Source organism: Camelus bactrianus, chromosome 9 (genome assembly GCF_048773025.1).
Source record: "Camelus bactrianus isolate YW-2024 breed Bactrian camel chromosome 9, ASM4877302v1, whole genome shotgun sequence".
NCBI lineage: Eukaryota > Metazoa > Chordata > Mammalia > Artiodactyla > Camelidae > Camelus > Camelus bactrianus.
Genome location: NC_133547.1, coordinates 12,381,054 through 12,400,706, shown reverse-complemented (window position 1 = coordinate 12,400,706; position 19,653 = coordinate 12,381,054). Strand labels below are relative to the sequence as shown.

Below are 19,653 nucleotides of genomic sequence, written 5' to 3'. Positions count from 1 at the left end.
CACTCTGATTGGATGAGTCAGGGGGGAGTGTTGGGGAATTCCCCGCAGGGCGGAAGTGCCGGAATTCCAGGCAGAGCCCAGACAGGCGGGCAGCCGCTGGGGGCCCCTGAGGCTTCGGGGGCCATGGCCGGGGTCGCGTGCTTGGGGAAAGCTGCGGACGCCGACGAATGGTGCGACAGCGGTCTGGGCTCTCTGGGTCCGGATGCAGCGGCCCCCGGAGGACCGGGACTAGGCGCGGAGCTGGGCCCGGGGCTGTCGTGGGCGCCCCTCGTCTTCGGCTTCGTCACTGAGGATGGCGACACGTGAGTGAACCTTAGTCGGCCAAGCCGGGCCCTAGGATCCCACATCTGATTCCCTATTAATCTCGGATCCTGACTTCCCAACCTCTCACTTCTAAATCTGTCTTCCAATGCTTGACTTCCTGACCTCTAACCCAAGTCTAACCTTTGATAAAACCAATTTCCTATCTAGTTTTGATCCTAACCCAATAATTTCTGACCTTCTTTTGTGGAACTCTGGTTCTCATTGTTCCACATCCATTGATGGATGCCACATCCAAAACTCGATCTGAACTTCCTGACCCCAATCCTGAGACCTCTGTTAGGACAGTGGTTCAGGCAGGCTCTTCCTGACGTTTAACTTCCAAATATGATCTTTGATCCTTAGCTCCTTAGATGTTGATTTCCGAAATTAATACTTGGTTTTTGACTCTAAGATCCCACTTTCTGAACGCTAATCTTCAAATCTTACATTCAAAGAGAAAATATAAACTTCGTGACAGCAGGGAGTCATCTGTTAAATAAATATTTACCCAACATCTACAACGTTCCAGGCCCTGTTTTAGATGCTGGTGATAAGGCAGTGGAGAAAACACAAAAACTTAGGCCCTGTGGAGCATACATTCTAGAGGGGTTTTATAGACAGAAAGACAGACAGAAAGAAATGGAGGAAGGGCGGGAGGTAAAAAAAGGAAGAGAGAGAAGGAAAGAAAGAAACAGAAAGATACATAGACACAAAGTAAGAGAGAGAAGAAAAGACAGGAAGAAACAAAGACAGAAAATGAAAAAAAAATTAAGAAAGACAGAAAAATGGTATGTCAGAAGAGAGTAAGTTCTTTTGAGAAAAATAAAGCAAAAAAGTGAGACAAGTAGATGGTCTGGGGAGAGCATTCCAGGTAGAAGGAACAATGTTGTAAAGACCCAAGTGAGGGAATGTACCTGGGGTTTTTGTGTGGTGTTTACTGCCGTATCCCCAGTGACCGAACTGTCCCTGACCCATAGGAGGCGCTCAAGAAACACTGGTCTCAAAGAGTCAGCTGTGGTTTCATTTATTTTCTCTATTGGTGTTTTTGTTTTTTGTTTTTTATCTTTAATTTAGAAAATTTTTTTGCCTTCTGTTTTGTTGATCTCTGTTCTTTCATTATTTCCTTCTGCTTACTTTGGGTTTGATTTTTTCTTCTTTTTCTAGTTTCTTCAGGTGGAAGCAGAGGTCATTTGATTTGAGACCTTTTCTATTTTTTCTAGTTTAGGTGTTTCAAGCTATAGATTTCCTGGAGTAGTGCTTTAGCAGTATGATGTGCTGAAGTGCTGTGTTTTTATTTTCACTTAATCCAGTGTACCTCTTAATTTCTCTTTTGAGGGGGTGGTAGAGTGTATGCTTAGCATGCATGAGGTCCTGGGTACCTCAATCCCCAGTACTGCCATTTAAATAAGTAAATAAATAAACCAGACCCCCCCCCCCCCAAGCAGCCAAAAGAAAAGAGAATGGGGAGGGTATAGCTCGGCGGTCGAACACATGCTTACTTAGCATGCACAAGGTCCTGGGTTCATTCCCCAGTATCTCCATTAAATAAATAATTAATTAAATAATTAAATAAATAAAAAATAAACCTAATTGCCTCCCCCACAACAATAAAAATAACTTGTCTTTTGATTTCTTCTTTGGCTGGTGGATTATTCAGAAGTATGTTATTTAGTTTCCAGATATTCCAGATATCTTCCTTTCACTGGTTTTTAAATTTAATTCCATTATGGACAGAGAACATTGTATAACTTGAATCCTTTTAAATTTTTTTTGAAAGGAGGAGGTGATTAGGTTTATTTATTGATTTACTTCTTTTTTTTAATGGAGGTACTGGGGATTGAACCCAGGACTTCCTGCATGCTAGACATATACTTTACCACTGAGCTATACCCTCCCCCTTGTTTTTTATTTTAGTGGTTGCTCTGAAAGACAGAGGTTGGCAAACGATGGCCTCCAGGCAAAATCTGGCCAACTACCTGCTTTTGTCTGGCTGGGAGCTAAGAATGGTTGTTACATCTGTAAATGGTTGGAAAAAATTAAAAGAAGAATAATATATTGTGGCAAGTGAAAATTATATGAAACTCAAATTTCAGACTCGATAAAGTAAGTTCTTTTGGAATCCAGCCATGCCCACTCATTTACATATCTCCAATGGCTGCTCTTGCATCCTGACAGCAGAGCTGAGTAGATAAAAGAGAGACCACATCATCCACAAAGCCTGAAATATTTATCTGGCCTTTCACAGAAAAAAATTTGCTGACTCCTGCTTTAGGGCTTATAGGGCACCACTTTAACTTTTTATGGTCTATCTTCAAGTGATATTATACCACTTCTTATAGTGTAAAAGAACTTTAGAATAGTATATTTTCTTTTGTTTCTTCCTGGCCTTTACGCTATTGTGGTCATAGATTTTACTGACATGTGTTACAAACTCCACCAGACATTGTTCTTATTTTTTTGCTTAAGCAGTCAATTCTTTTTTAAAAATTGTCTTCTAAAGAGATTTACATAGTAAGAAACAAAATCTTTTTAATTTAATTTAATTTTTTCCCCCTTAATGGAGGCACTGGGGATTGAACCCAAGACCTTGTGCACGCCAAGCGTGTGCTCTACCACTGAGTTATCTCCCACCCCCCAGGAAAGAAAATCTTATGTACTTACCCATATAGTTATTATTCTCACTGTTCTTTATTCTTTTGTATGGATTCATAGTTCCATTTGATATCATTTTCCTTTTGCTCACAGGTTTCCTTGAACATTTCTTGTGATGTGGGTCTGCTGGTGATGAGTTCCTTCGGCTATTGCATAGTTGAAAGCATCTTTATTTTGTCTTTGTTTTTGAAGGATATTTTTGCTGGGTTAAAGAACTCTTAAATTGATGGTCCATCTTTGAGTACTTTTAAGTTGTTGCTCCATTGTGTTCTCTTGGATTATTTCCTGTGTGAAGTCTGCTGTCCTCCTTATTTTTATTTCACTGTACTTAAGGTGTCTTTTCCTCTGGCTACTTTGAACAGACAATAATTTAATTTATTAAAGACAATAAATTCACCTTCATTGTTGGCTTTGAACAGATTTTTTATGATGAGCCTTGGTGTAGTTTTTTTTTCATATTTCTCATTCTTGAGAGTCATTGAGCTTCTTGGAGCCGTGGGTTTATAGTTTTCATCAAATTTGGAAAAATTTCCAGACATGATTTCTTCAAATATTTTTTCTATCCCTCTCCTCCTTTAGGAACTTTAGTTACAAAGATATTAGGCTGCTCGAAGTTGTCCAATAGCTAACTGGTGTCCTTTCCATTTTAAAATATTCTCTTTGTGTTTTGTTCTGGATAGTTGCTATGGTGAAGTCTTCAGGTTCATTAATCTTTTCTTCTGCAGTGTCTCATCTGTTGTTAATCCCATCCAGTGTATTTTTCATTTCACGTGTTGTAGTTTTTATTTCTAGGAGTTCAGTTTGAGTCTTTTCCTTTTATCATCTATGTCTCTACTTGTTGAACGTATGAGATACAGTTGTAATGAACTGTTTTAATGTCCTTGATTTATAATTCTACCATCTAGGTCATTGTCAATTGATTGATTATTCTCATTATGGATCATGTTTTCCTGTTTCTCTGCATGCATGATAGTCTTTGATTAGATGCCAGACATTGTGGGTTTTTACCTTGTTAGGTTGGCTAGTTTGGTATTCCTATAAATATGCTTGAGTGTTGTTCTGGGGTGCAGTTAAATTACTCGTAAGTAGTTTGATCCTTTCGGGTTTTGCTTTTATGATTTGTTAGGTGGGTCCTGAGCACCCACCTGATCTAGAGCTTATTATTCCCACTGCTGAGGCAAGTCCTTTCTGAGTATTCTACCCATTATCCTGTGAAGTAGGGGTTTTTCTAGTCCTCGCCCTGTAAGAGCACTGGGGCTTCTCTCTCTAATCCTTTTGGATGGTATTCCCCCAGGCTAGGGTGGTTTCCTTACACTCATGCACTGACCAGTATTCTCCTTAATACTCCGGAGGCCCCTCTGTTAATCTCCAGGGTCTCTTCCTGTGCAGCTCTCTCCTCTCTGGTTCCCTGTCCTGTGACTCCAGCTGCTCTGCTCTCCCAAGACTCAACTCTGTCTCCTCACCTCAGGCAATCTGCCTGGGTTCTCCCTCTCTGCATCATGGCTTGGAAACTCTCAAGACAGTAAACTGTGGCAGTCAATGAAGGGCCCAGCGAGCTTGCTGCCTGTCCTTCAGGGTCACTGTCATTCATTGCATGACATCTAGTAACTTGAGAACTGTTGTTTCACATACTGTATTTTGTCTGAGTTTTTGGTGGATTCAGATGGGAGTGAAATCTGGTCCATGTTACTTCATCTTGGGAGGAAGTAGAAGTCCTACTTAATAAGCATTAATTAAACAAATTTGCTGAATTAACTCTGACCAGACCCTCCAGACTCCTGACAATGGGTTCTAGAACTGTGCTCATAATGCCTAGTACACAGTAGGTGCTCCACGTTTGTTGAATGAATACATGTAAGAGTACTTGACTGCTGTCTTCTGACTGCTGTCCTTGTCCTCAGGGCATTGCACTTGGCGGTAATTCATCAGCATGAGCCCTTCCTGGATTTCCTCCTAGGCTTTGCGGCTGGCACTGAGTACTTGGATCTGCAGAATGACCTGGGCCAGGTGAGCCGCCTGTGGACGGTGTTGGGCTTGGGAGCCAGGATTCTCAGTGTGACCCCCTAACCCCTGCCTTCTGCTCCTACAGACAGCCCTGCATCTGGCAGCCATCCTGGGGGAGGCATCCACAGTGGAGAAGTTGTACATGGCAGGTGCCGGGTTACTGGTGGCAGAGCGTGGGGGACACACGGCACTGCACCTGGCCTGCCGCGTCGGGTCACATGCCTGTGCTCGCGTGCTGCTCCAGCCTCGCCCCCAGCGCCCCAGGGGAGTCCCCAACACCTACCTCACCCAGGGCTCTGACCATACTCCTGACGCCAACCATAGCCCTGTTGCCTTGTACTCTGAACCTGACTTGGAGAAGGAAGAGGATGAGAGTGAAGAGGACTGGAAGTTGCAGCTGGAGGCTGAAAACTATGAGGGTGAGGGTCCTCAGTCACGGGGAAGGGCCGGGCTCCCAGGCAGGGCGAAAGCACCTGGCTCTGGGCTCAAAGCCCTTAGGAAATAACACCAAGGCCCCAGGGACCCAGGCAGCAGGACCAAGGACTCCTGCTCAGGCCCCAGATTACTGAGAACCACAGGTCCCAGCTCACCCAGGATGAGGGAATTCAAGGCCCAGGACCTCTATGAGACTCTGGCAGCCTGGGTTCCCAGAGATTGACATTGGGGTTCAGGGACAGCCCTCCTCAGCCAGGCCTCCTGGGGAAAAAGACCCTGTCTACCCAGGACCCTGGCATATGAGTCTCAGCTCCCTCATCTCTAAGCCCAACTACTTGGGACCAGGCCACACCACAAAGGAACTGACGTCATCCAGGGCGCAGTGTTCAGGGCCCACCCCACCCCCTAAGGTACAGGCCCTTCAGCTACTCAGGACCCAGGAATTTGGGGTTCTGGTTCTATGTAAAGTGAGACCAGAGACTCAGGTCTCCTGGCCCAAGATCCAGGCATCTTGTCCACAGCCCTCCGGCTCTTCACTCATAGGCCCCAAACATCCCACGACCCAGCCCTGGCACTGCCTGAGACTTAGGCATTTGGGATTCGGGGGCCTCCTGGATATACCTAGGAATTCAGGAGCCAGACCCCAAACTCCATCACCCTGAGGCCACAAGGCCCATCCCCAGGATCGTGGCACTGGGGGCCCAGGCCCCTCACCCCTGTCATCTGACATTAGTCACTCTGTCCTCAGGCCACACCCCACTCCATGTGGCCGTCATCCACAAAGATGCAGAGATGGTCCGACTGCTCCGAGAGGCCGGAGCTGACCTCAACAAACCGGTGAGGCACTCCAGGGAGAAGGTGTGGCAGGGTGGGCGGTGTCCCCCAGATTGGGGCGGGGTCTTCTCTGACCTCTCTGCTGCACTCCTCAGGAGCCCACGTGTGGCCGAAGCCCCTTGCACTTGGCAGTGGAGGCCCAAGCAGCTGATGTGCTAGAGCTTCTCCTGAAGGCCGGTGCCGACCCTGCTGCCCGCATGTATGGTGGCCGCACCCCACTCGGCAGCGCCACGCTTCGGCCCAACCCCATCCTTGCCCGCCTCCTCCGGGCACATGGAGCCCCTGAGCCCGAGGACGAGGATAAGCCCGGCCCCTGCAGCAGCAGTAGCGACAGCGACAGTGACAGCGGGGACGAGGGCGTGAGTCAGGAGGACAGACGGGGAGGCCCAGCTGGGGGGGTCAGGGTAAATGGGCAGGTGGGAAGGGGGAAAAGAGAAATTAAAGAAATGGTACTGATATTGGGCTGCTGTGATTAGAGAACTCAGGCAGCAGTGCAAGTGGTATCAGGCAGCGGCCAAGGGAGACCTAGACAGGGGTGGCGGGGAGAACCCAGGCAGTGGTGGTTGAGAAATTAAGACAACGGCAGAGGGAGAACTCAGGCAGAGGTAGAGAAAACACCTCGGTTGTAGTGGTTGGGAAGCACGGGCAGCAGCAGGCGGCAGCAAGGGGAGTTGTTTTGGAGAACAAGAGTTGGAGAACTCAGGCTGCGGGAATATGACCTTGGGCAGCAGTGATTTGAACACTGGCAGCAGCGGGGAAAGACCTGAGCCTGCGGTGAGGAGGTTTCCCTGGAGACCCGGGCAGCAGAGACACTGCCGTGGGCAGGGGCTGACGTTGAGCGGTGGGGGTTGAGGAAAGTGGGAAAGGCTGGGGGAAGGGGTGGAGGGGGAGACCTCGGTGGCTGAAGGACTGGAGAGGCAGCAGGGCTGGGGCCCAGGCAGTAGTGCTGGGAGAACGCAGGCGACCTTGAAAGTGGTGGTTTGAGAACTAGGAGTAGCGAGGTTGAAGCAGGAGCGAGGAACTCGGGCTTCAAGGCAACAGCCAGTTCTCAGGGTAGGTGGAAGAACTTGGGCAGTGGGCAAGGTGGCAGCCACCTGAGCCCCTCTGCCTGGCCCCTTCTGCCCCCAGGATGAATACGACGACATCGTGGTCCACAGTGGCCGGAGGCCAAACCAGCTACCTCCCACCCCAGCCTCAAAACCACTCCCTGACGACCCCATCTGACTTAATTGTTAATAGAGTTTCCAGTTTAATAAAATCCCAGTTCTGACAACCAGTGTGTAGATCGAGATTACTCCTGAGCTCCCGTCCCTCCAAACTCAAGTGCTGCGCAGTAAGCCCCAGTGGTTTTCTTCGTGCTTTATTCACTCGGGAGGGTTGGAGTGGGTTAGACGGTGTCAGGGCTGTTTCCTGAGTCAGTCTGAGCTCAGACTTGGCCCCTCAAGGCCTGGTTCCAAGGCACACCCTTCTCCCCTCTCAGGCAGATTGGGGAGCAGAGTCAGGCGCCAGGTTGTGGGGGGGTGTTGTGTTGGGGGTCAACAGGCCTGAGCCGTAGGGTGTGTCGGGAAGGAGGACCTGAGGTCCGGGGTCAGCCCTCCCTCCTGAGCTCTTCGCCCAGCATCTCCGTTGCCTTCTTCAGCTCATCTCTCACATGCTCCAGCCGCTCCACATCATGCTCCTGGTGGGGTCAGAAATGTTGTGCTCAGCACCCACCCTCAAAAGTGGGCCACCTCAGTGGTCGCCCACAGTGGCAGCCAACTGTGGTCATCCTAGCCATCATGGGCTGTGATGGTGACCATACTGGTTGCCACAAGCCTGAAAGAGTTAGGTCAGCTAACATGACCCATGGTGTCTGCCCCGGCCAACAGCAGCAGATGGAGGACTAGCCAAGGTGCTCAACTTGGATGCCTCCACCCATTCGTGAAGTGATGGCCACTTTAGTAACTGCCACCTATCACGGTGACATCTTTACTTTCCATGGCCCAGCAATGGTGTCCACCTGTATCCCAGTGAACCAGGCACAGCAGCCTCTCTTCACAGTAGCCTCTCTTCACAGTGGCCAACTTGCTGGTTACAGACTAGCAATGGTGGCTAACTCGGACGCTTCTGTGCAGTAACAGGGGCCACCCTGGTCAAGTAGAGACCCTGCTTAGATGTTGCTGCCTAGTCCTGGTGTCAGTCCTGGTCACAATGACCCATTCGGGGTGGGCCTTGCTGTTTATGGCCCAACACTGGTAGCTGTTTGGTACTAAGTCCACTGGCGTCTGGTCCACCCCACTCCCCCACTGCCTCCTCCACTCACCTCCCTGTCCCAAGCCTCTTCCTTCTCCTGCTTGGGCTCAGCTGCTGGCTGGTGGAGATGGTGGCGGTGCGGAGAGTCCTCGTGCCTCTCTCCTTCACCCGCCTCAGCCCCCTGCCACAGGCTGCGGCCCCCGCCCAGCACCTGCACCCCCTTCTCCTCTGCCTCGAACTGAGCTGTCTCCTCGTCACTGGTCTGCTCTGCCACTTGCTTCCCGGGGCCCCCGCCACCTCCTCGATGCTGCTTCCACAGGCCCTCAAAGGTCTCCACAGGCCCCCTCCTCTTCTCCTCCTCCTCCTCCTGGCAGAGCTGGCTGTGGAGCTGCTCGCGGATGGCCTGTTTGTGCAACTCGGACTTGTGGGTCCTTTCTGCTGCCTTGTCCTCTTCCTCGTCCCTCACCTCCTGGCTGGACCTTGTTTTCGCAGCCTCTTGCTTTTTAAAATCCCCAACCAGCAGGCCTTTCTCCTCGGCGGGCCCACAGCCGTAGGGCTCTGTCTCACACATTTCTAGTGGAAAGAAAGGATGTTCTCTGTGCAGCCAATCAGGAAGCAGACCTGGAAAGTTCTGGGGCCTGCCCGAGTTCCTACAGGGGGACTGCCCAAAACTGGGAGAGGAGGGCCAGGTGCCAGGAGACAGTCTCCGTCCCTATCCTGTACCTCTGCAGGGAGCCCCAAGGGTGGGGCTGGGGGGGGCGGGCTCCTTCTCTCTGGACACACTGGGCAGTGCCGTGCCAGCCCAGATGATGGGGCTCCAGGATGAGAAGAGGACACCCCTTCCTCCAGGCAGCCCTGGGCCAAACCCTGGTGGGGTGGCTGCTCCTAGGAGGGGGCCTGGGCCCTCCTTACCTTTGTGGAGGAGAGCCGTGCAGGGGCCTCGGTTGGCCTGGCCCAGCATCAGCACTTCTGTGACCACCTCTGCCAGACAGCGGGTCAGCTGGGGGTGAAGGGTCAGAGGGGAGGTTGAGGGCAGGGCAGATGGGGAGAATGAGAGCAGCTGGTTTGGAGGAGAGACAAGGATCATGGAGGGAGCTCGGCAGAGAGGGCCAGGGCCCCAGGGAGATGAGGCTGGGCAAGGGGGCCACATTCCTCACCTCCTCCTTGGAGGGTCTTGGTGCCAGGGGAGCTGCGGTGGCTGTGGAAGAAGGACATGGGTGCTGGGCTCAGACCCCGGGCGCTGTCCCCGGTGCTGACTCCAGCTCCGAGGTCGTCCAGGGACCTGTGGGTACGTCCCCTTCCCCAGCCCAGCTGCATCATCTCCACCTGGACACTTGGCCCATGAAGTCTCTAGTCTGACCGCGCTGGGTGCACCATCCCTGCCCCTGGTCACACGAGTCCCTGCTCCCCAGGCTGGCTGCTGAAGTCGCCCTGGTTTCTGGCGCTCACCTGCCCTGAGCAGCAGCACTAGCAGGGAAGGCAGCAGCAGCATGGAGGTGGGCCTGTGGCGCTGCATGGTGGGGTGTCCGGACCAGGGTCCTTGGCGCTGTGCGGGCTGGGGCGGCAGCTCCTTATAACCCATCGCCCCAGTGGCCCCACAGGGGAGAGGAAGTGACATCACTGCCACCCCCTCCCTGCCCGCGGCAGGGAAACAGCTGTGGGGCAGCAACCTGCCAGAGACCCTTAAATTATTCATGCCCCATCCCCCAGTCCTCCAGCTTCCAGACCCTGGGCTCCAGCATGTTGGGTGGGGGCTTCTCTTCCCAGAGAAACCAGGGTTTGATATGCTTAACACCCCACTGGGAGGCGGATCTGGGTTAGAATTCAGAGGCAGCCACTTACAGACTAACCTCAGGCAACTCCTTCCCTTCCTTGGCCCCAGTTTTCTCATCTGGAAAATGGGTTTCATAAATCTACTTCCTCAGGGTTGTAGCTGGGCTCCACCTGAGTCCCAGCTCCACCATTACCAGCTGTGCAGCCCTGGGACAACTGCTTAATCTTAAGACCTGTTCCTTATTTGTGAAAAAGAGCTGGTGACAACTTACTCCACAGCTTGATGGTGAGGATTGAATAAATTAACTTGTGTCTAAGTTAATTTAGGCAGCACCCCGGCACTGGGAACTGCACAGATCTGAGCACCTTCATTCCAGTCATTTTTACTGAGTACCCATCGTATGCCCAGTCCTCTTCCTCACCCTGGGCTATAGGCAAACTTCCCTGGCCTCTCGGAATGGACATCTGAGAAGCGGGAGGCAGATAATACTCAAGTAAAGACCCGTTACGTGGGGAAGGAGGAATCGTCTGTGGTGCATTGCATGAGCGCAGCAGTGGAGATACTGAGTGCTGGGGTTTTCACTTTGGCCAGGGTGGTGGGGAAGTCCTCCCTGAGGAGATGACATTTGGGCTAAGGCCTGAGTGATAAGATGGAGACAATCACACAAGATCTGGGGGAAGAGTAGCCAGGGAGGGGACTAGCAAGTGCAAAGATCTGAGTTTGAGTGCTAGGACAGCAAGGCAGGTTGCTGGGTGGTCAGAGGACGACAGAGAGGTGGGTTGAAGATGAAGGCAGGAGGCAGGTCACGTGGGGCCCTGTGGCCCATGGTGACAACTATGTCTCTTCCCCTGAGTGAGGTGGAGCCACAGGATGGCTCTGAGCAGGGGAGGGGGGACAGGTGTCCACAGGGTCCCTCTCACTTTGTGGGGGGACAGGGAGTAGGGAGAGTTTGCCACAACTCCAAATGGGAGATAATGATGGACAGGACTGGGGAGAGGCCGGGGACGAGAGAGCAAAGGCAGGTTCTGGAAATATTCTGAAGGAGGAGCTGCCAGGGTTTGCTGAAGGACTAGATGTGGATGTAAGAGCTGAGGATGACTGGCAGGGCTGCGGCCCGAGGAGCTGGGAAAGCAGTACCATGGACTGAGATGGGCACACCTGGGGAAGACCAACTTCTGGTGTCACCAAGTTTGGGCTGCCTACCAGATCCTTACTTGGAGTTGGGGACCGAGATGTGCGGTTGACACTGGGGTCAGCACGAGGTTCCACTTGTCCCAGAGTAAGGGGAGAGGACTTGGCATCCTCTCAGTTCCCTCGGTGGCCCCCAAGCTCCCCTCTACATGCTCTGGGGGGTGCGGGACACTTCCAGCATGATCCCTGCAGCTACATACCCCTGGATGACTCAGCACTCTGACCAAATGCCCAGCATCCCCGCAAGCTGGCCACACCATCTCCCTTGCTCACAGATCCACAAAGGCCTTTGTTCTGACCGTTTATTGGGGCCTTTCTCTGAGGGAGAGAAGAAGGAAGGAGGAATGGAGGCCTCCTCTCCCTCTTTTTCCCCCATCCCTAGAACTTCTGAGTCCCCAGACATCCTGTATCCTAGTGCAGGCTGGGACCCCCAACGACAAGAGTCTGACTGATCCTGGGGAAGAAGGGAAGTAGAAGAGGTGGACCCTGGGGTCCAGGGGCCCCCAAACTCCAGGAAGCAGCGACAACCCTGGTGGTCAATGAGGATGAGTCCTCAGCGGGAGGCAGGATGGCCCGGGAGCCTGGGCTTCTGGGGCTGGTTGGGGCCGATATACTGGAGAGGCACGTGGGTGGGGGTCGTGATCTGATCGGTGCCGAGGTAGGGCTGGAGGGCAGGGGGCACGAGCACCGAGCCGTCCTGGGGAGAGAACAGGCCTCAGGCCACTGCCCTGCCCAGCCCTCCAGCCTCCACCTCTCTGGGGGCCATCCTCCCACCCCCGCACCTTTTGCTGATTGCTCTCCAGGAGCGCGATGAGGACGCGGGGGACAGCACAGGCCGTGGCATTCACCTGGAAGAGGTACCTGCTCAGACCCAGGCACCAGTCGGTCCAGCCTGGGGAGGGGCTGAGGTGGTGGGTCTCGGGGAGGGGGGGCACTGGGGAGGGTGGGCGAAGGTGTGCGGGCTGACCGTGTGGGCGAACTGCAGCTCCCCAGCCTCCGTCTGGAACATGATGTGGAGACGGCGGCTCTGGAAGTCTGTGCAGTTGGAAGCACTGGTGACCTGGGCATGGGGGTGGGGAGGGCTGAGAGGATGGGCCGTGGGGGGCAGGGTCATCCTCTTTCCCACCCCACGGCCCCACTGGGGTGGGCTGGACGGTGGGGGCTCACCTCGCCAAAGCGGCCACGGCCTGGCATCCAGGCCTCAATGTCGAACTTGCGGTAGGCGGGCAGGCCCAGTTCCTGAGTGGGCATGTCCAGGACCCTGCGCCCAGGAGGAAGACATGGTGAAGGGCAGCGGGTGAGAGGTGTTGGAGGAGGAGGAGTGAGGGGGAGGAAGAGGAGGAAATGGAGGCGATGGAGAAGGAGGTGGCCAAAAAGAGGAAAATGGGAGATAAAGAGATGATAGTGGCAAAGGGGGAGGTGAGGCAGGAGGTGGTGATGGAGAGGCGGGTATGAGGAGGGGGAGGCAGAGAAGAGGTTGATGGAGGTGGGGAGGAAGGGCACATGGTGGAGTATCCGGGCTGTTCACCACTGCCTTTCTTCCTTCTATAACAAGTGTGCCCCCAGGATTTTGTAATGGGTCACCCAGAAAAAAATCCTCATTTCTCAGCCTGTCTTTAAAGCTACGTGTGACTGATGGTGAGAGAGGAGGGACTTGCGACGTCCAGTCATCCCTTAAAGGGAAGGGGTGTGCTCCCCCCACTTCCCCTTCCCACTGGATGGTGAAAAGCCATCTTGGACCAGACAGCTGAGGCAGCACGCTAGGGACCGGGAGCAACAGGAGGGAAGGGGCCTGGTCTTGACGCTGGAGTACGCTGTGCCGCATACACTGCCATTATAACCTCACACAGCATTTTACAGATTGACAGGGTTATATAAGGAATGTCTGTCTACCCAACACAGGCAAAAGACGTCAGAGGGAGAGGAGGTGGTGAGGATTTGCAAGATGGGAGAGCACTTAGCCAACCTTCACTCCTTCCCGCCTCCCTCCCCATCACCACCCACCTCAGCCTCCACCCCAACCCCTCTCCACACCGGAAGTGCAAGCCCAGCTCTGTCAATATCTCCATCTGAAGGGACAGGAACTCCTCCAGCAGCTGTGAGCTCTGCTCCAGCCCAGGGCCTGTCACCCCAAACATCTCCACCTGGGGCAGGACGAGGGCACAGGAGTCAGAAGGCCCTAGGCTGCTGGGGTGACCACCCCCTCCGTAGTCCTAGCTACACTGACCTTGGTGAAGTGGTGCACTCGATACAGCCCCCACGGCTCCTTCCCTGTGTCTGTTTCCGCCCGGTAGCAGGTACTAGAACAGACCATCCTGCGGGGATGGGGTAGGTGGGGTCAGTGAGGGGAGAGGGAATGTCACAAGTGGGGACAAGGTCTAAAGGAACTGGGCATCACCTGATTGGCAGGTCCCTGAAGGCCACAGAGTGGTCCATGAAGTAGCCTGGGGACAAGCAGAGGGAGACAAGATGGGTCAGCCAGGGCCATCATCCATCCACAGGAAACCTTTGTGAGAATTAGAAAAGGTATCCCCTCTGGTGGACACACCTCATGTCAGGATATATGGCTGGATCCTCACTGTACTGTTGTGCAGTAAACAACCTACACAACTGTACATGTTGGCCCTGGGGTCGCTGAGTTATCCTGGGCAGGGAGCTGTCATCTCCCAGGATGCTCTGGCTGTCCCCTTCCAATCCATCCTGCTCTGCAGACACTGGAGGTATCCTCACCCGGGTCTTGCCCCCAGGTAGGCACTCACCTGCAAGCCCTACTTCTGCTGTCCCAGCCAGGTTGAGGTCCTCAAAGCGGGAGGGGTCGATGTTATAAATTTGGGATGGGTTGGCATTTGGTGTCATCCCACAGCCTTCCTGGGGAAGAGGCCAGGCCACAGAGGTCAGAGGGCAGGTAACTTTGGTGGCCCCCATTTTGCAGTCACAACCCCTGCTCCTCCCCTGGAAGCCTCTGGAATCACCCTAGGCTCCCTATTATGGCCTGACTCCCTCAACCCAGCCCCAGGGCAGTTTCCTAAGGGAAGACAGCCTGGTGTCCCTGTGTGAGGCCCCCAGACTGGGGCCTGACAAACAGCGGGACGTGGGGAACAGAATCCTCACTCACAAACACGGCTCCTCGCAGAAGGTCTGGCACTGTCATGGGGGTGAAGCCCTGTGAGGAAGGAGGGAAGGGGTAAAGAAAACAGCCAGGACCCCCACCGGATCCCAAGCTCAGGCCTGAAGAAAGGATGCTGGCTCCCCCTTGTCACTCCAAAGTCCATTTCACTTCCCAGGAAATTGAGGCAGGCCCAAGTAGTGGGCTTGGAGCTGGCCCCAGAGTCCTGGTGTCCCTGTCACTGGGGCCCTCTCTGCTGGTTCTTCATGGTTTCCTCACTCACACATACTACAGGCAGCCAGAGGTGTAGATCCAAAGTATAGATCTGAACATGTCCCTCCCCTGCTGAAAGCTGCCTGTAGCTCCCCAGTGCCCTCAGGAAATGCCTGTGTCCCTCACCATGGACAATGTCACGTGCATCTGGCCCTTGTCCACCCCTCCAGTTTCAACAGATGCTGTATTTCCCCAACACTCCCTCTACACCGCAGGCAGACAGTGAGAGACGGTGGTTACAAACTCAGGCTCCAGGGCCAGCTCCACATACTAGCTGGGAGACCCTGGCTAGATACTCCCTTCTCCAGGCCTCAATGTCTCCATCCCTAAAAGAGGTAATAACAGCACTCAGCTCAGAAAATCGCCCTAAGAATTCAATATGCCAATAATACATGTAAAGCTCTGAAAACAGTGACTGGAGTGGAGGTCACCCCCTCCTCTCCACCTTGAGCCTTCAGAGCGCAGCTTCCATGCCACCCCCACCAGGCAGCCCTCCAATCCTGGCCCATACCCGGAGGATGAGCTTGTTGAGTGTGAAGTTGACCAGGCCGTGCTGCAGGAGGGCCCCAGCCCCTCGCAGGTAATAGGAGCGGTGGCCAGACACATGGGACAGACGCCTGAGAGACAGGGGAAGACAGGGTAGGGCACGTGGGCCAGGACTGGTGGGGGGAGGGGAGACCCAAGCACCCCAGGGCAGAGGCCCAGCTGCCAGGCGAGGGGCCAGGCATCAAACATTCATGCCGGGCGAGGTCTTGGCAGTTCCATATCCCATGCAGAGCCCGGTGAGGCAGAGCCGGCAGCCAGCTGTTGGGGTGGGGGTGGGGGGCTGGGCAGTGGGGGCCAGGAGGGGGGCTCACTTCTGACGGATGATGTCGAGTTTCTCGGCTATTTCCAGGTGGCCCCGGGGTTGGAAAGAGAAAGCTGTACGTGGATGGAAAGCAACAGGGTAAGAGGGAGAGAGAGACAGGGAACAGGGACAGAGAGGAAGAGGATTAGAGAGACAAAGAAAGGAGAGAGAGTAGATACAGGGAGGTAGAGAGGGGAGAGGAAGAGACAGATACTTACAAGTGTGTGGTTGCACATGCCCATGAAACACACACACACACATACACAAAGACAAGTAAGAAAGCCTGATGAGGGGATGAGGTGAGGGGAGAGAGAATGAAAACTGAGAACTGCCTGCAGAGACAGCTAAAGCCCAGCCAGGCCGCCTCCTGCAGCACTAGGAGCTCTCTGGGCTCCAGCTTCTGTCCAGACCCCAGCCTGCACCCTTCCCCTCCCCTCCACCCCCCTGGCACCTGAGCTATGGCCCACCTGGCTTGTCTCCGACTACATGGAGCACTCGGGCCTGGCTCTCATCCCCGACGGGCTGCAGGGAGACAGTGGGCCGGGCGTCACCGCGAAGGTGGCACTAGGCGGGCTCCTGGCCTCCCCGGCCGCCCAGCACGGCACTCACCACATCTGGGTGGGTTTGGTTGGGCAGCCTCAGCGCCCGCAGGTAGAACTGCTCCTCAAGCTGGGCCTCCTTGGGGTACAGGAGCGTGAGCTGCTTCCGGATCTCCCGGCCGTGTGCCCGCAGACTCTGATATTGCGGGTCCTGGGAGTGGGGCAAGTGCGCTCAGCTCAGGAGAGAGTGGGTTCCCTCGGCCAGTTTGACCTTGATCCTGGCTACCACAGCCTTTGGGGTGGATGTTCACTGCTTCTTCTTTTGGCTCAACATACTGAATTTCCTTTTGGGAACCTCCCCTTATCACCATGTGGCATGTCCATGGGGATATGTGTCTGGCCTGGCCTCCTAGATAATTCCCTTGCCTTGGCCATCGTGATTGGCTCAAACACAGGCAGAAGACCCAAGCCGAACTTATGTGAACGGTTCTCTCTGCACCAAACCCTGCCTGCCCTTCTCCCAATGGGAGAAAGCTGGTCTGGGAATAAGAAGAACCAAATATGAAGCTAGCACCTAGATCCAGCTGTACCTGAAGCCAGTATTTTTAGTTTCATGAATCAATAGAGCCTGTTGTTTTTTTCCTTAATCCTATTTGAGCTATGTTTTCTACCACATACAATGGAGAATTCATGACTGATATGGTATCCTCACTGCCCACCCCCCACTGGGACAGGATATCAACTCCCTGTAGTACCTGCTCCACTTGACTGTTGTCCTGATTCACCTGGTGGAAAAGAGAATGAAGGGTGATTAGGTTGATGAAGTTGGGGTGAGATGGGGGAGAAAAAGGAAGGATGAAAGGTCACGGCCAGGGGATCTGAATTCCTTGCTCTGCCAGCACCTGGCTAGACCCTCTTCCACTCTGTGCCTCAGTTTCTCTGTCAGCAAAGCTAACAGGAGATAAGATAATCACGCCTGCAGCTCCAAATATCCTGCCTGGCCCCGTGCAGAAGGCTCTCACTCATCCTATTTCTTCATCACTCCATGAGGTTGGCATCACTGTGATCCCCGTTTTGTAGATGAGAAAACTGAGGCCGGGAAAGGTAAAGTCTGAGCAAGTATTTGGACGCCTGAGACCAAGGACCTCTGATACTTGGAACCTTCTACGGTCCTGAGTACCAGAGGGAATCAGACAGATCTGGGTTTGAATGTTGGGTGTCTACTGGCTGTGTGCCCTTAGGCAAACCTCTTCCTTTCTCTGAGCCTCAGTATCCCAGTCTGTGAAATGCGCTGATAATAGGAGCTCCCCAGCAGGGCTGCTGCATGGCTTCCCCGAGAAGATGAGCCAGTGCTCACTGAACATTCACTGTGATCAATTCTGTTGTTTTTGCCGCCTGCCCGCCTGTGATGTGTGTAGCCTAGGGCCTGGCAAGACACAGTAGGTCACTGGGAGGTGTAATTAGGGGGTGGGGGGAGGCCTTCGGGCAGAGTGGTGAAAAGCAGCCCAAATGTCTGGGTGCAAACCCCACCTCTCCTACTTCCCAGCTGTGAGACTTAGGCATGTTTTAACGTCCTGAGGCCTCAGTTTCCTCGGCTGTAGATCCGGGTCGGTACTGTTCCTTACAGAGCTGTGAGCCTGAGAGTAAGGAGGGCACCTGGAACAGCGCCTGGCACACAGTGACGGCTGTATAAACGTCTGAGGGGATGAGGACGATTGTCTGTCAGCCCTCTGTGGCAAAAGCAGTTGGCTGTCCAACTCCAGACCGTCTGCCCTCTTTCCTCCTTCTAACCTAAGACCTCTGATTCAGTTCACCCTCCTGTATTTCAGGGAACACGGGCCCTGCCTCCTGCCCTTGACTGGTGTGGGTGTGGGGCGTCTGAGCCCATGAGACATGAGGGGACTGTGCTGGATGCCTCAGGAAAGGTCTCCCTGCTCTTGGAAAAGGCACTCAAGCTGAATAAGTTTCCTTTTCTGTCTCCAGCAGTCATGCCAAGAGATGGCGAACCACAGCAGCCACCTTAGAACTGCAAGAGGGGAAACAGGTCAGCACAGTGAAGTCCCAGGTGGAGACAGAGGGAAAGAACCAGGGCTGGGGATGCTGGAGGGGACCCTGAATGGCTTGTTTTGTGAGATAATAAGCGTCCCCATCCTTCAAATTCCTGAAATTGGGTTTCCTGTTACCTGCAGCCAGGGGCATCCCACCGCCAACCCCTCCCACCCCAGGACCCCTGTTCACCAGCAAGGCCCGCACTGCCTCAGTCACAGCCCCCTTCTCCTCCTCCAGGCTCCGGATCTGCTCCCGCAGCTGCCTCAGCTCCTGCCACGTAGAGATCTGGGGGTAGACACCAGAGGAAAGGTATGAGGTGGCCACTGTCCCCTACATCTTCTGGCTGGAGCCTCACCCTACTGCCCCCTACTACTATTATTACTATTCACTGCCTTATTTTCAACCAGCCACCAGAGGCCACCTGGAACATAATATAGACGCTCCCTAAATATCTGTTCAGTAGAACATTCATTCATTAAATAACACAATTTACCTGCCTGCTACCTGTGGGGTAGGTGCAGAACTCCACCTCTCACTCTCCAAAGGCAAGAGGCCCCCCTCACCTCTGATTCACATGCCTGTTCCCCGTTTTCCTTTGTGGCCTTAGGGTACGCCTGGCATGAGGTTGAAGGACATAGGACATTGGCAGATCCCAGCGCAGAATGGGTACCCAGCAAACTTTATGGAACAGGAGCATTATGGGTTTCTAGACACTACGGCCTTAGCACTCCGTGGATAACGGGCACGTACATGGGTGTCAAGGACAACGCATTGGTAAACCTGGGAAGGAGCAAAAATTCCTGCGGTAAGCCCGCCCCCTGCTGAAGAGTATCTTACAAGCCTACTCTGTTGGTGAAGCAACCAGCCAATAGGCAAAGCTACCCGACCCCGCGACCGCCGGCCGGCGCAAGCGCACTCACGATAGCGGGCAGATCTTCTGCCCGTAGCTCCCCCTTCCGGTGCTCCAGGGCGCGCGCGGCCTCTTCCGGGTATGCGCACAACGGCTCCATGTCTAGCTGAGGGAGCGCGCTGTAGCCTTCGCGCGCGTGCTCGTACAGGAGGTTCCGGTCTCTTCTCTCCGTAGCGAAACTCCTCCTTGGGCTCTGGTTGCAGGTGCAGCCTCCCCGGAGCTGCAGGCCTCGACCAGCCACCAGAAGACACAAGCGCCGCACTACGGATGCAGCCATCTTGGAAGGGGGACAAAGAGTTACGCACCCTTCGTCCCGCCCACTACGCGTTTAGACCAGTTGCAAAGCCGCTATTGTGCTCGGAAAGAGCCAATCAGACCCTGGAAGGGGGTGATCCCCTTCTATGCATTAAAAAAAAAAAAAAAAAAAAAGCCAGTTCAGTGAGAACAGTTGTTCGAGATTGACACTATACTTGCCCAATCGTCGCCTGTTCCCCGCCCCTTTAG

General features: G+C 53.8%; 2 protein-coding genes across 6 annotated transcripts; one reads left to right on the top strand and one right to left on the bottom strand.

The window, feature by feature from the left end:
* Positions 1-40: 40 nt before the first annotated feature.
* Positions 41-7,501, top strand: NFKBIB (NFKB inhibitor beta). The gene is made up of 6 exons (XM_010947214.3): positions 41-302; positions 4,857-4,962; positions 5,045-5,378; positions 6,143-6,231; positions 6,324-6,587; positions 7,357-7,501. Exons 1-6 carry the CDS (start codon positions 124-126, stop codon positions 7,450-7,452), a joined length of 1,068 nt encoding a protein of 355 aa, XP_010945516.1. The 5' UTR covers positions 41-123; the 3' UTR covers positions 7,453-7,501.
* A 71-nt stretch (positions 7,502-7,572) lies between these two features.
* Positions 7,573-19,510, bottom strand: LOC105062891 (serine--tRNA ligase, mitochondrial). Of its 5 annotated transcripts, none has more exons than XM_074369684.1 (20): positions 19,160-19,505; positions 18,429-18,524; positions 16,946-16,975; positions 16,261-16,401; positions 16,119-16,173; positions 15,662-15,725; positions 15,316-15,421; positions 14,541-14,588; positions 14,185-14,293; positions 13,824-13,869; positions 13,653-13,740; positions 13,460-13,569; positions 12,593-12,686; positions 12,393-12,485; positions 12,208-12,273; positions 9,910-10,015; positions 9,618-9,658; positions 9,373-9,520; positions 8,531-9,033; positions 7,573-7,906 (listed from the first exon to the last, which is right to left on the bottom strand). In XM_074369684.1, the coding sequence occupies exons 1-20, from the start codon at positions 19,424-19,426 to the stop codon at positions 7,817-7,819; spliced, it is 2,301 nt and encodes a 766-aa protein (XP_074225785.1). In that variant the 5' UTR covers positions 19,427-19,505; the 3' UTR covers positions 7,573-7,816. The 5 variants fall into 5 exon arrangements, with proteins under 5 accessions (XP_074225785.1, XP_074225786.1, XP_074225787.1 ...); XM_074369685.1 differs by having other exon boundaries at positions 9,373-9,460; positions 19,160-19,504; XM_074369686.1 differs by lacking the exons at positions 15,316-15,421; positions 15,662-15,725 and having other exon boundaries at positions 14,185-14,289; positions 19,160-19,510.
* Positions 19,511-19,653: the final 143 nt, after the last annotated feature.

Coding starts and splice junctions, on each gene's coding strand:
- LOC105062891 (XM_074369684.1), bottom strand. CDS start 19,426: ATGGCTGCATCCGTAGTGCGGCGCTTGTGTCTTCTGGTGGCTGGTCGA. Junction 16,402..16,945: donor ACAACAGTCAAGTGGAGCAG/GTACTACAGGGA, acceptor CCCCACTCCCAG/GACCCGCAATATCAGAGTCT. Junction 13,741..13,823: donor TTCAGGGACCTGCCAATCAG/GTGATGCCCAGT, acceptor CCATCCCCGCAG/GATGGTCTGTTCTAGTACCT.
- NFKBIB (XM_010947214.3), top strand. CDS start 124: ATGGCCGGGGTCGCGTGCTTGGGGAAAGCTGCGGACGCCGACGAATGG. Junction 303..4,856: donor GTCACTGAGGATGGCGACAC/GTGAGTGAACCT, acceptor CCTTGTCCTCAG/GGCATTGCACTTGGCGGTAA. Junction 4,963..5,044: donor TGCAGAATGACCTGGGCCAG/GTGAGCCGCCTG, acceptor CTGCTCCTACAG/ACAGCCCTGCATCTGGCAGC.